The 13976-nt window shown below is 48.7% G+C and overlaps 1 protein-coding gene across 1 annotated transcript in view; it reads left to right on the top strand.

Annotated features, from left to right (window-relative positions):
* LOC139547959 (protocadherin-16-like) overlaps positions 1-13976 on the top strand; it is a 210539-nt gene that overhangs the window by 165426 nt on the left and 31137 nt on the right. Inside the window, exons 4-11 of the mRNA XM_071357191.1 lie at positions 2726-2957; positions 4207-4434; positions 7367-7986; positions 10726-10869; positions 11068-11344; positions 12352-12539; positions 12697-12793; positions 13016-13173. Coding sequence (XP_071213292.1) covers positions 2726-2957; positions 4207-4434; positions 7367-7986; positions 10726-10869; positions 11068-11344; positions 12352-12539; positions 12697-12793; positions 13016-13173 — 1944 coding nt within the window. The remainder of the gene's footprint in view (positions 1-2725; positions 2958-4206; positions 4435-7366; positions 7987-10725; positions 10870-11067; positions 11345-12351; positions 12540-12696; positions 12794-13015; positions 13174-13976) is intronic.

Here is a 13976-nt window from a genome sequence, read left to right as displayed (position 1 = left end):
CATCCTCCTCTCTCTCTAGACCAACTCCTTAGCTATCTCTTCACCCTCCTCTCTCTCTAGACCAACTCCTTAGCTATCTCTCCACCCTCCTCTCTCTTTAGACCTACTCCTTAGCTATCTCTCCACCCTCCTCTCTCTCTAGACCAACTCCTTAGCTATCTCTCCACCCTCCTCTCTCTCTAGACCAACTCCTTAGCTATCTCTCCACCCTCCTCTCTCTCTAGACCAACTCCTTAGCTATCTATCCACCCTCCTCTCTCTCTAGACCAACTCCTTAGCTATCTCTCCACCCTCCTCTCTCTCTAGACCAACTCCTTAGCTATCTCTCCATCCTCATCCAATGACTACATCCCAAAGGGCACCGTATTCCCTACATAGTAAATTCCCTTTGACCAGAGCCCTATGGAATAGAGTGCCATTTGGCACATAGTCTAATATCTCCCTGTGAGCACATTAAACCCCTGACAGTGATCTCTTAAAGCAGTGTTTATCACAGTGTTTTCCACAGCAGGGCTAAAAGAAGAAAAACTCCAGCACCCTGGTAATATTGATGCTTCCAACAATTGAATGGATCTTTTTAACCGACATTTCACAGCAGGGTTCACAGCAGACATATAGCTACCAGAACCCTGGCTATTAGACGCAGCTATAGAGCCAGGGCCAGGATAGCTAGTAGAGAGGGGAGCAGCTCCCCAGCCAGGCAGAGCAGAACACAGCAGAGCAGAAAGTATTTCATTAGTGCAGACAAATCAAATAGTATTTCTGGCAGGGCTGTGCTGTGAATGACTCTCCCTGGTAGGGCTGTGCTGTGAATGACTCTCCCTGGTAGGGCTGTGCTGTGAATGACTCTCCCTGGCAGAGCTTTGCTGTGAATGACTCTCCCTGGTAGGGCTGTGCTGTGAATGACTCTCCCTGGCAGAGCTGTGCTGTGAATGACTCTCCCTGGCAGAGCTGTGCTGTGAATGACTCTCCCTGGCAGAGCTGTGCTGTGAATGACTCTCCCTGGTAGGGCTGTGCTGTGAATGACTCTCCCTGGCAGAGCTGTGCTGTGAATGACTCTCCCTGGCAGAGCTGTGCTGTGGATGACTCTCCCTGGCAGAGCTGTGCTGTGAATGACTCTCCCTGGTAGGGCTGTGCTGTGAATGACTCTCCCTGGCAGAGCTGTGCTGTGAATGACTCTCCCTGGTAGGGCTGTGCTGTGAATGACTCTCCCTGGCAGAGCTGTGCTGTGAATGACTCTCCCTGGCAGAGCTGTGCTGTGAATGAGTTTCCCTGATAGGACTATGCTGTGAATGAGTTTCCCTGGCAGGACTATGCTGTGAATGAGTTTCCCTAGCAGGACTGTGCTGTGAATGAGTTTCCCTGATAGGACTATGCTGTAGCGGCACACGCCAAATCCTACTTGAAAGTAAAAGGGTAGAAATGAAAGGAAATCACTACAGTCATGGTAAAATAATCAGAGAAGAGAGGGAGAGAGAGACAGACAGAGAGAGGGGATAGAGAAAGAGAGAGAGAGAGACAGAGAGAGGTTATAGAGAAAGAGAGAGAGAGAGACAGACAGAGAGAGGGGATAGAGAAAGAGAGAGAGAGAGAAAGAGAGAGAGAGAGAAAGAGAGAGAGAGAGAGAGAGAGAGAGAGAGAGAGAGAGAGAGAGAGAGAGAGAGAGAGAGAGAGAGAGAGAGAGAGAGAGAGAGAGAGAGAGAGAGAGAGAGAGAAAAGCCCAACGTCAGGCAGGCAGGCAGGCAGGCAGGCAGGCAGGCAGACAGACAGACAGACAGACAGACAGACAGACAGACAGACAGACAGACAGACAGACAGACAGACAGACAGACAGACAGACAGACAGACAGACAGACAGACACGCAGTCAGACAGACACGCAGTCAGACAGACACGCAGTCAGACAGACACACAACGCAGGCAGTGAGGCAGACAGGCAAGCAGATGGACAGATAGACAGACAGGCAAGCAGATGGACAGATAGACAGACAGGCAAGCAGATGGACAGATAGACAGACAGGCAAGCAGATGGACAGATAGACAGACAGGCAAGCAGATGGACAGATAGACAGACAGGCAAGCAAGGAGACAGGCAGGCAGCAGTAATATTTAATAAGTTGGACCGCTGCTCCCTCCTCCTCCCTCTCACTAGTCCGGCCAAATGAAAAGCTCTGTATGCTGTTCAGAACAAGCCGCCAGGGAAACAGAGCTCTATGCTCTGTGGCGGCGGTAGCGAGCCCTCTCACCCCACACAGATCCTGACAGATTGCTGTTTCCCTGGGGAAGCTATCAATCCGTATCCCTCCACCAACCTGCCAGGACTAGATTCTAGAGTCTGACGTTTTTAACAGGGTTCCTGCTGATTTTAACCTGCTCTATTAATGTGGTCTAACTCTTTTTTTCATATTTTCTACCACTTTGTCCTGCTGATATTCAACAGCATGTGAAGTCTAGTAGAACAGAGGGCTTTTTGTCCTTAGAAGTGGTGCAAACCCAACACCTAACTCACTTCAGCTGGGCTTTGATATAAAGGGGGAAAGGTGCTCAGCTTAACTGAGGCACATTGAAATCAAAAACATTCCTACCCCAGGACACTGTGGTGACCTTTCCAGAAAATTCACCAACATCAACAAACCAACACAGAATGGCACTGACACATCTAACACATTCCAATGAGCGTTGTCTTTTAGATTCATTGATAGATTTTCCTTTCTGTTTCCCTGCAGGGCGGTCTGAATTCCATGGCCTATGTCAGGGTTGACCTGCTGGACATCAACGACAACAGACCAGTCTTCTACCCTGTGAGCTACGCCGTCAGCCTCAGCTCCCAGAGTGCACCTGGCACCTCTGTCGTCAAGGTTACGGCCCTTGACCCCGACACTGGGGAGAACGGGAGGGTCACGTACCGAACCGTCCCCAGGGGCAACTCCCCCTTCTTCACCCTCAACAAAGACACAGGTTGGTGTTTTTACTGTAATACAGCTTTAACTATGAACAAAAATCAACAGGTTGGTGTTTTACTGTAATACAGCTTTAACTATGAACAAAAATAAACAGGTTGGCGTTTTACTGTAATACAGCTTTAACTATGAACAAAAATCAACAGGTTGGCGTTTTACTGTAATACAGCTTTAACTATGAACAAAAATAAACAGGTTGGCGTTTTACTGTAATACAGCTTTAACTATGAACAAAAATAAACAGGTTGGCGTTTTACTGTAATACAGCTTTAACTATGAACAAAAATAAACAGGTTGGCGTTTTACTGTAATACAGCTTTAACTATGAACAAAAATCAACAGGTTGGCGTTTTACTGTAATACAGCTTTAACTATGAACAAAAATCAACAGGTTGGCGTTTTACTGTAATACAGCTTTAACTATGAACAAAAATAAACAGGTTGGTGTTTTACTGTAATACAGCTTTAACTATGAACAAAAATCAACAGGTTGGTGTTTTACTGTAATACAGCTTTAACTATGAACAAAAATCAACAGGTTGGCGTTTTACTGTAATACAGCTTTAACTATGAACAAAAATAAACAGGTTGGCGTTTTACTGTAATACAGCTTTAACTATGAACAAAAATAAACAGGTTGGTGTTTTACTGTAATACAGCTTTAACTATGAACAAAAATAAACAGGTTGGCGTTTTACTGTAATACAGCTTTAACTATGAACAAAAATAAACAGGTTGGCGTTTTACTGTAATACAGTTTTAACTATGAACAAAAATAAACAGGTTGGTGCTTTTTTTGTATTTTAGTATTTTTTTTACTTTACCCTTTTCCCCCCCTCAATTTCATAGTAGTTTGGTGGTTACAGTAGTTACAGTCTTGTCTCATCGTTGCAACTCCCGTACCGACTCGGGAGAGGCGAAGGTCAAGAGCCGTGCGTCCTCAGAAACACAATCCAACCAAGCCGCACTGCTTCTTGACACAATGCCCACAACCCGGAAGCCAGCCACACCAATGTGTCGAAGAAAACACCGTGCACCTGGCGACCGTGTCAGCGTGCACTGCGCCCGGCCCGCCACAGGAGTTGCTAGTGCGCGATGGGACAAGGACATCCCTGCTGGCCAAACACTCCCCTAACCCGGACGACGCTGTGTGTACAGTATGTGTGTGTCCGTCCTCATGTCTCTGTGTGTGTACTTTGAGCTGTGTCTGACCTTGACCACTGTGTTTTGTGTCCTTCCTCCACCAGGTGTGATCTCCCTGTCCCGGTCGCTGCACGGCAAGGCCAACACGGTGATCCCCATGGTGGTTTCAGCCCAGGACGGAGGGGGTCTGGCAGCACTGGTCAACGCCCGGGTCAACATCAGTGTGGTGGCAGGCCTGGTGGCGCCCCCTGTGTTCGAACACAGCCAGTACAGCTTCACTGTGTCTGAAGACGTACTGCGAGGGACTGAGGTTGGCATCGTAAAGGCCATCGGTAAGAACGGTGGATGTGACTTGGAATTGGAACTTATGATTGGTTAAGGACTGCTAACATCTGTTTAAAAGCATGCGTGTGTGTGGGGGGGTGTATGTGTGTGTGTGTGGGGGGGTGTATGTGTGTGTGTGTGGGGGGGTGTATGTGTGTGTGTGTGTGGGGGGGAGTATGTGTGTGTGTGTGTGGGGGGGAGTATGTGTGTGTGTGTGGGGGGGTGTATGTGTGTGTGTGGGGGGGGGGGTATGTGTGTGGTGGGGAGTATGTGTGTGTGTGTGTGTGTGTGTGTGGGGGGGGGGGTATGTGTGTGGTGGGGAGTATGTGTGTGTGTGTGTGTGTGTGGGGGGGGGGTATGTGTGTGTGGGGGGTATGTGTGTGTAATGGGGTATGTGTGTGCGGGGTGTGTGTGTGTGGGGGGCTTTGTGTGTGTGGGGGGGTGTGTGTGGGGGGGGTGTGTGTGTGGGGGGGGTATGTGTGTGTGTGGGGGGGGGGGGGGTGTGAGGGGGTATGTGTGTGTGGGGGGTATGTGTGTGTGAGGGGGTATGTGTGTGCGGGGTGTGTGTGTGTGTGGGGGGGTATGTGTGTGTGGGGGGGTGTGTGTGTGGGGGGTGTGTGTGTGTGGGGGGTATGTGTGTGTGGGGGGCGTATGTGTGTGGGTGTGTGTGTGTGTGTGGGGGGGTATGTGTTTGTGGGGGGCGTATGTGTGTGGGGGGGTATGTGTGTGGGGGCGGTGTGGGAGGGTATGTGTGTGTGTGGGGGGGTATGTGTGTGGGGGCGGTGTGGGGGGGTTTGTGTGTGTGGGGGGGGGGGGGTATGTGTGTGTGGGGGGGTATGTGTGTGTGGGGGGGTGTGTGTGTGTGGGGGGTATGTGTGTGTGGGGGTGTGGGGGGGTATGTGTGTGTGTGGGGGGGTATGTGTGTGTGGGGGGGTATGTGTGTGTGGGGGGGGGGTGTGTGTGTGGGGGATGTGTGTGTGTGGGGGGTATGTGTGTGTGGGGGTGTGTGTGTGTGTGGGGGATGTGCGTGTGTGGTGGGGTATGTGTGTGTGTGTGTGTGTGTGTGTGTGTGTGTGTGTGTGTGTGTGTGTGTGTGTGTGTGTATGTGTGTGTGGGGGGTGTGTGTGTGGGGGGTATTTGTGTGGTGTGTGTGTGTGTGTGTAGGGGTGTATGTGTGTGTGGGGGGTGTGTGTGTGGGGGGGTATGTGGGGGGGTATGTGTGTGGGGGGTGGGGTGTGTGTGTGTGTGTGGGGGGTGGGGTGTGTGTGTGGGGTGTGTCTGTGTGTGGGGGGTGGGGTGTGTGTGTGTGTGGGAGGTGTGGGGGGGTATGTGTGTGGGGGGTGGGGTGTGTGTGTGTGTGTGGGGGTGTGTGGGGGGTGTGGGTGTGTGTGTGTGGGTTGTGTGTGTGTGGGGGGGGGGAGGGAGAGCAGTATGTGCTGAAAGTACTCACTGGGGTGATCTGTGCTCCTTGTACCAACTGTTCACATAGGCAGTGAGCCACTGTACACACCTTGTTTAGAAATCACATTAATCGCAAATTCCATCCCAGCACATTGTTTTTATAATCATTACTTTGGATATTTAGTGCTCTGTCATATTGTAAAAGACTTGACTAATGACTGAGGGGGAGTATATTGTAACTGAAGTGGTCTCTGCCTGGTCTGGTCCTGGTCTCCTCGTCTGCAGTGGCTCTGGATCTTGTCAACTCGCTTCAAAAGATACAAATAAACTCCCACACACACACACAATTGCATCTGTATTCACTGTCACGAACCGGCTCGAAGTTCGTAACAAAAAGGGAGACAACGTGGAGATAAGGAATAACAAAATATATTTATTAACTAAAGTAAACTATATACAATTAACAATGGTGATTGTAGTCAGTAATGTAAGGGAGTGGTTGCGTGCATAAATGTGATAATGAGGGGTGTTGAAATAAACAAAACAGCCACAACCAAAATCTATCAGTGTGTCTGCATGGAGAGAGTCTCCCCAATGAATGGGGAAGAGGCCAGGTGTGTCCCATTTCGCTGACGACCCTCCCGGCTCCGCCCACCGACATCCTATTAAGGAAAACAAGAGCAAAGAGAAAGAATTCAGCAGACAGAGTGGGAGGATCGTCACATCACACACATGCACTAACTCACGCACACACCCACACAGATATACACTCATACACATACATTCATGCTACTATACACACACATCACAACTGCTACTACCAGACTCTTATTATGATTGCTAAATACTGCACAAATTAAACACTTGCCCCCCAATCCCTCCTCTGCAATACACGTGTAACTATTGGACTATAAATTGTGCTTTCCCACATTATACTTTTATTTAAAAAAATTAAAACCCCTTTTTCTCCCCAATTTCGTGGTATCCAATTGGTAGTTACAGTCTTGTCTCATCGTTGCAACTCCCGTACGGACTCGGGAGAGGCGAAGGTCGAGTGCTGTGCGTCCTCCGAAACACAACCCAGCCAAGCCGCACTGCTTCTTGACCCAATGCCCACTTAACCCGGAAGCCAGCCGCACCAATGTGTCGGAGGAAACACCATACACCTGGCGACCGTGTCAGCGTACACTGCGCCCGGCCCGCCACAGGAGTCGCTAGTGCGCGATGGGACAAGGACATCCCTGCCGGCCAAACCCTCACCTAATCCAAACAAAGCTGGGCCAATTGTGCACCGCCCCATGGGTCTCCCGGTCGCGCCCGGCTGTGACAGAGCCTGGACTTAAACCCAGAATCTCTGGTGGCACAGCTAGCACTGCGATGCAGTGCCTTAGACCACAGCAGCACTCAGGAGGCGTTGTTGCATTGTTGAGAAGGAACCTGCAAGTAAGCATTTCGTTGGACAGTGTATACCATGTGTATCCTGTACATACAGGATAATAATAATATATTTAACTTGAAACTTCCCCTGTCTGTTCCCAGGCGTCCCCAGTAAGGACATTCTGTACAGCATCTCCTCTGGAGACCCTGCTGGCTACTTCACCGTGGACCCAGAGAGCGGAGCCCTGCGGACCAGCCTTCCCCTGGACCACGAGGCCCAGCCTTCTCTAACCCTGGAGCTCCAGGCTCGTAGCGGCAGCCCCCCTGCCTTCGGTCAGACCCACGTTCACATCACAATCCAGGACATCAACGACAACACTCCTGTCTTCCTGCCCTCCTCTTCTGAGTCTCTCCTCCTCCCGGAGCACACAGAGATGGGGACCATGGTCTACCGCGTCCAGGCCCAAGACCGGGACTCTGGTATCAATGGCCAAGTGACCTTTGACCTTTCCTCCACCGCGACCTCAAGCGGAGGTCAAAGAACCTTTTCCATGGAGCGCAGCACGGGGGAGATCCGGCTGGTTGGCGGGCTGTCATACGACGTAACGCCGCGTTACGACCTGACGGTGACAGCTAAAGATGGTGGCGCTCCCCAGCTGAGCTCTACCATGATGCTTGTGGTGCACGTCCAAGCGGAGAACGACCACGGTCCCGTGTTCGACACCCTGACCTATCGCGTGGAGCTGAGGGAGAACACGCCGCTCAGCACACGCTTCCTACAGGTATGTTCAGTAGATTGTTTAACTAACTGTCAACAACATTTCAACTAACTATTCCTAACCGTAACCCCAGCAAGCTGTTATGTATCAACAGAGTTGCAGTCGATAGGTTGTTGATAGTTTGAGTATCTGTAGATCGCCTACCGGGGACTATCCAAATAATGTGCAAACCTTTATCGTCACCAAGAGGAAGACTGTCTTGGAAACAATTCTGCTGTATATAAGAAAAGGATATTGAGGGCAGGTTTCCCAGACCCTGACTATAGTAATCCTATTCTGGAATAGAAACATTTACAATTTCCATTGAAATAGTTTTTTTGTCCAAAATAGGCTTCATCTGTATCCGGGAAACCGTACCAATATCAAATCAAATTTATATATCAAATCGGATTTATTTATATATCCCTTCTTACATCAGCTGATATCTCAAAGTGCTGTACAGAAACCCAGCCTAAAACCCCAAACAGCAACCAATGCAGGTGTAGAAGCACGGTGGCTAGTAAAAACTCCCTAGAAAGGCCAAAACCTAGGAAGAAACCTAGAGAGGAACCAGGCTATGAGGGGTGGCCAGTCCTCTTCTGGCTGTGCCGGGTGGAGATTATAACAGAACATGGCCAAGATATTCATATGTTCATAAATGACCAGCATGGTCAAATAATAATAATCACAGTAGTTGTCGAGGGTGCAACAAGTCAGCACCTCAGGAGTAAATGTCAGTTGGCTTTTCATAGCCGATCATTGAGAGTATCTCTACCGCTCCTGCTGTCGCTAGAGAGTTGAAAACAGCAGGTCTGGGACAGGTAGCACGTCTGGTGAACAGGTCAGGGTTCCATAGCCGCAGGCAGAACAGTTGAAACTGGAGCAGCAGCACGGCCAGGTGGACTGGGGACAGCAAGGAGTCGTCATGCCAGGTAGTCCTGAGGCATGGTCGTAGGGCCCAGGTCCTCCGAGAGAGAGAAAGAAAGAAAGAGAGAAAGAGAGAATTAGAGAGAGCATACTTAAATTCACACAGGACACCGGATAAGACAGTAGAAATACTCCAGAAATAACAGACTGACCCTAGCCCCCCGACACATAAACTACTGCAGCATAAATACTGGAGGCTGAGACAGGAGGGGTCAGGAGACACTGTGGCCCCATCCGATGATACCCCCGGACAGGGCCAAACAGGCAGGATATAACCCCACCCACTTTGCCAAAGCACAGCCCCCACACCACTAGAGGGATATCTTCAACCACCAACTTACCATCCTGAGACAAGGCCGAGTATAGCCCACAAAGATCTCCGCCACGGCACAACCCAAGGGGGGGCGCCAACCCAGACAGGAAGACCACGTCAGTGACTCAACCCACTCAAGTGATGCACCCCTCCTAGGGACGGCATGGAAGAGCACCAGTAAGCCAGTGACTCAGCCCCTGTAATAGGGTTAGAGGCAGAGAATCCCAGTGGAGAGAGGGGAACCGGCCAGGCAGAGACAGCAAGGGCGGTCCGTTGCTCCAGAGCCTTTCCGTTCACCTTCACAGTCCTGGGCCAGACTACACTCAATCATATGACCTACTGAAGAGATGAGTCTTCAGTAAAAACTTAAAGGTTGAGATCGAGTCTGCGTCTCTCACATGGGTAGGCAGACCATTCCATAAAAATGGAGCTCTATAGGAGAAAGCCCTCCTCCAGCTGTTTGCTTAGAAATTCTAGGGACAATTAGGAGGCCTGCGTCTTGTGACCGTAGCATACGTGTAGGTATGTACGGCAGGACCAAATCGGAAAGATAGATAGGAGCAAGCCCATGTAATGCTTTGTAGGTTAGCAGTAAAACCTTGAAATCAGCCCTTGCCTTAACAGGAAGCCAGTGTAGGGAGGCTAGCACTGGAGTAATATGAACAATTGTTTGGTTCTAGTCAGGATTCTAGCAGCTGTATTTAGCACTAACTGAAGTTTATTTAGTGCTTTATCCAGGTAGCCGGAAAGTAGAGCATTGCAGTAGTCTAACCTAGAAGTAACAAAAGCATGGATTAATTTTTCTGCATCATTGTTGTACAGAAAGTTTCTGATTTTTGCAATGTTATGTAGATGGAAAAAAGCTGTCGTTGAAACAGTGTTGATATGTTTGTCAAAAGAGAGATCAGGGTCCAGAGTAATGCCGAGGTCCTTCACAGTTTTATTTGAGACGACTGTACAACCATCAAGATTAATTTTTAGATTCAACAGAAGATCTCTTTGTTTCTTGGGACCTAAAACAAGCATCTCTGTTTTGTCCGAGTTTAAAAGTAGAAAGTTTGCACCCACTTCCTTATGTCTTAAACACAGGCTTCTAGCGAGGGCAATTTTGGGGCTTCACCATGTTTCATTGAAATGTGCAGCTGTGTGTCAACCGCATAGCAGTGAAAGTTAACATTATGTTTTCGATTGACATCCCCAGGAGGTAAAATATATAGTGAAAACAATAGTGGTCCTAAAACGGAACCTTGAGGAACACCGAAAATGTACAGTTGATTTGTCAGAGGACAAACCATTCCCAGAGACAAACTTATATCTTTCCAACAGATAAGATCTAAACCAATATCTGCTACACTTCATGTATACTGTTCATTTACAGGTTGAAAGGGGAACAGTGTCTTGGACATATGTTGCTGTATATAACAATAGACATAATATCTCACATATCAAACAGAACAGTTAGTTCTCTGATGTTTTGGCTGTATATGTATTTCTGATTAAGAGCTTAATTCATCCATCTACAGGTGCGAGCTCTGAGCCGGGACACCGCGGGTTCAGGGTCCTCCTCTCCACTGGCATTCCACCTGAGACCTGACGGAGACGCAGCAGGGTTTGGCATCGCAGTAGACAGCGGCTGGCTGTTTGTGAAGAGCGCCCTGGACAGAGAGGTGAAGAACATGTGACAGGAAGATATATAAACCTTTCCAGACCCGCACACTGAATGCTCCTTTAAGCCACTTTGATTGACATCAATCATGTAGATCTCATTCATGTTGATTAGATCTCTTTAGAGACCTGAAAACATCTGACTAACTTTCATTTATAATGTAATGTCCCTTTGATGTGTGTCCATGACCTTTGCCCAGGTGAAGGACATGTACATGTTGATGGTTCTGGCCACGGCAGGCCACGGGCAGCTGAAGAAGACGGGCAGTGCCACGGTGAGGGTGTCGGTGACCGATGAGAATGACAACTCTCCCCGTCTGATCCAGGCGAGGGCTTTCCTGGCCGTGAGAGAGAACCTTCCGGCGGGTTCAGGGTTCGGACGGGTGTTGGCTACGGACCGCGACACGGGCCTCAACGGCAGGCTCAGTTACAGACTCCTACACCCAGACAGACACTTCCAGATCAACTCACACACAGGTAGTTCAAAGACTGGTTAATGAATGGAATAAAAAAAGATACACTGAGTGTACAAAACATTAAGAACACCTTCCTAATATTGAGTTACACACCTCCTCTCCCCCCTTTTGCCCTCAGAACAGCCTCAATTCGTCGGGGCATGGACTCTACAAGGTGTCGAAAGTGTTCCACAGGGATGCTGGCCCATGTTGACTCCAATGCTTCCCACTGTTGTGTCAAGTTGGGTGGATGTCCTTTGGGTGGTGGACTATTCTTGATACACACGGGAAACTGTTGAGCATGAAAAACCCAGCAGCGCTGCAGTTCTTGATAAAAACCGGTGCGCCTGGCACCTACAACCATACCCCATTCAATGGCACTTTGTCTTGCTCATTCACCCTCTGAATGGCACACATACACAATCCATGTTTCAATTATCTCATGGCTTAACAATCCTTCTTTAACCTGCCTCCTCCCCTTCATCTACACTGATTGAAGTGGATTTAACAAGTGACATCAATAAGGGATCATAGCTTTCACCTGATCACCTGGTCAATCTATGTCATGGAAGAGCAGGTGTTCCTAATGTTTTGTACACTCAGTGTTTAACAACTTTATATTTACCGCAGGCACTTCAGATGTGGCATTCAGAATCTCCTACTGCAGACCCCTGGCTTGTCCCTGGCCTGTCTGTTCTCTGTGATAGTAAATCAGGTTATCTGCAGTGTTGAGGGTCCTGCTGGGCCCTAATTGGCCTGCTGTGACTGTGGGACTGTGTGTAGCTGCTCGCCAGGGGCTGATCATTCTAACCTCCACTGCAGCTGTTCAGGTTCCTGCCATGCCTTTGTGTGTGTATGTGTGCGTGTGTGTATGTTTGTGGGTGCGTGTGTGCATGTGTGTGTGTGTGTTTGTGTGTGATCAAAGACTACTGTCTCTCCCTTTAATTTCTCATCATTACTCCTCTCCTTCCTATCTCTCTCTCTCTCTGTCCCTCCTCCATCCCTGTGTCCTCTCCCTCTCTCCCTCAGGTGAGATCAGTACCCGTGTAGGTCTGGACAGGGAGCAGCAGAGTAGTTACCAGGTGTTGTTGGTGGTTCAGGATGGAGGTACTCCCCCACGCAGCGCTACAGGGACAGCCTTTATCACCATCCTGGATGAGAACGACAACACTCCCTCCTTCAGACACAGCCAGCCTGGCAGAGGACTGACCATGCAGGTAATACTGAGGCTGCCTCTCAAATGGCCCCTATTCTATATATTATACATTACTTTTGACTAGGGCCCTTAGAGGATGGGATCTTACATGATATCTTAGTGGTCAGCGTTGAGAAGAAAACAAAGTCACCGTTTTATCTTGTGATTTCCTTCTGTAGGTGATGGAGGGTCAGGCGTCAGGTCTACTGCTGGGGAAAGTACAGGCCAATGACCCTGATGAGGGAGAGAACGGCACTGTGTACTACTCCATGTCAGGTGAGAGAGGGATGAAAGGAGGGAGAGAGAGGGAGGGATTGTGTGTGAGTTATTGATTGAAGATTACATTTTGTTAATGCTATTTTCTGCCGTTGAGTGATTATGTGAGGAATGCATTGTTTTCTTCTGGCATTGTTTCCAAAAAGACTCTGTAACAATTTATAGCTGCACTTCTCGCTCACTCTTTCTCTCTCTTTTTCTCCCTCCCTCCCTCCTCTACAGGTCCCAGAGCAGAGCGTTTCTCTCTGAACCCTACTACAGGTGAACTGCGTTCCTCCTCTCCTCTGAGTTGCTCTGACAGAGCTGAGTACAGCTTCACTGTGACCGCCACTGACCGAGGCCAGCCATCTCACAGCGCTACCTGTACACTACACATACAGGTAAGACCCCTACCTCCTAACCCCTAGCCCCTACCTCCTTCCCTCTTACAGCGCTACCTGTACACTACACATACAGATGAGAGCCCTGCCTCAGATTACTATCTCCTATGTCATATACCCTATCTCCTATCCCCTACCACCTTCCTTCTCACTGATCTAGCTGTATCCTAATAATAAAGGTCAGAAAACTACTAGATCAACACCTATCTATCAAATATCCCACATTAAACTAAAGTATCGAGAAAAGTACTAAGTCAAACTTCCTCTTGATGTCTGGCTCCTCACAACAATGTTGTTCCAAATAGACATGTCAGGCTGAGTTCTGACAACCTTCCCTCCCTCCTTTCTCCTCCTCTGTGACTTTTTAAAAGGGGAATTTCTCTTTGAGTAAAAGATGGAAAACTAGGTATGAATCAAGTGCTCCCATCTGGCCCATGATGATCACCAGCTGTGATTGCTCTGATCAAGGCCATACTGAATGACTTCAACACTTTTAATACAGTAGCCCCGCTTCAATACAACACCACCTGGGATGTGCACCCACATAAAATACACCATTCAAGTTAATTTAATTAATATTTAATGTACAACTAAATAGTGACCGGCCAGGCCAGCACAATGGAAGGAACTCTGTAGCTGTAAATCCAATGTGCATCCCAAATGACACCCTATTCCTTGTATGGTGCACTTCTTTCGACCAGTGCCCTATGTAGGGAATGGGTGCCATTTGGAACGCATACCCAGAATCTTTAAGGTTCCAGGAAAATAGAAGGGTCTTGTAATGGCTGCAGTAAAACAGCTTC

This window comes from Salvelinus alpinus, chromosome 21 (genome assembly GCF_045679555.1).
Source record: "Salvelinus alpinus chromosome 21, SLU_Salpinus.1, whole genome shotgun sequence".
In the NCBI taxonomy this organism is placed as follows: Eukaryota; Metazoa; Chordata; class Actinopteri; order Salmoniformes; family Salmonidae; genus Salvelinus; species Salvelinus alpinus.
Note: the sequence above shows the minus strand (reverse complement) of the source record. Positions and strands in the feature narration are given on the sequence as shown.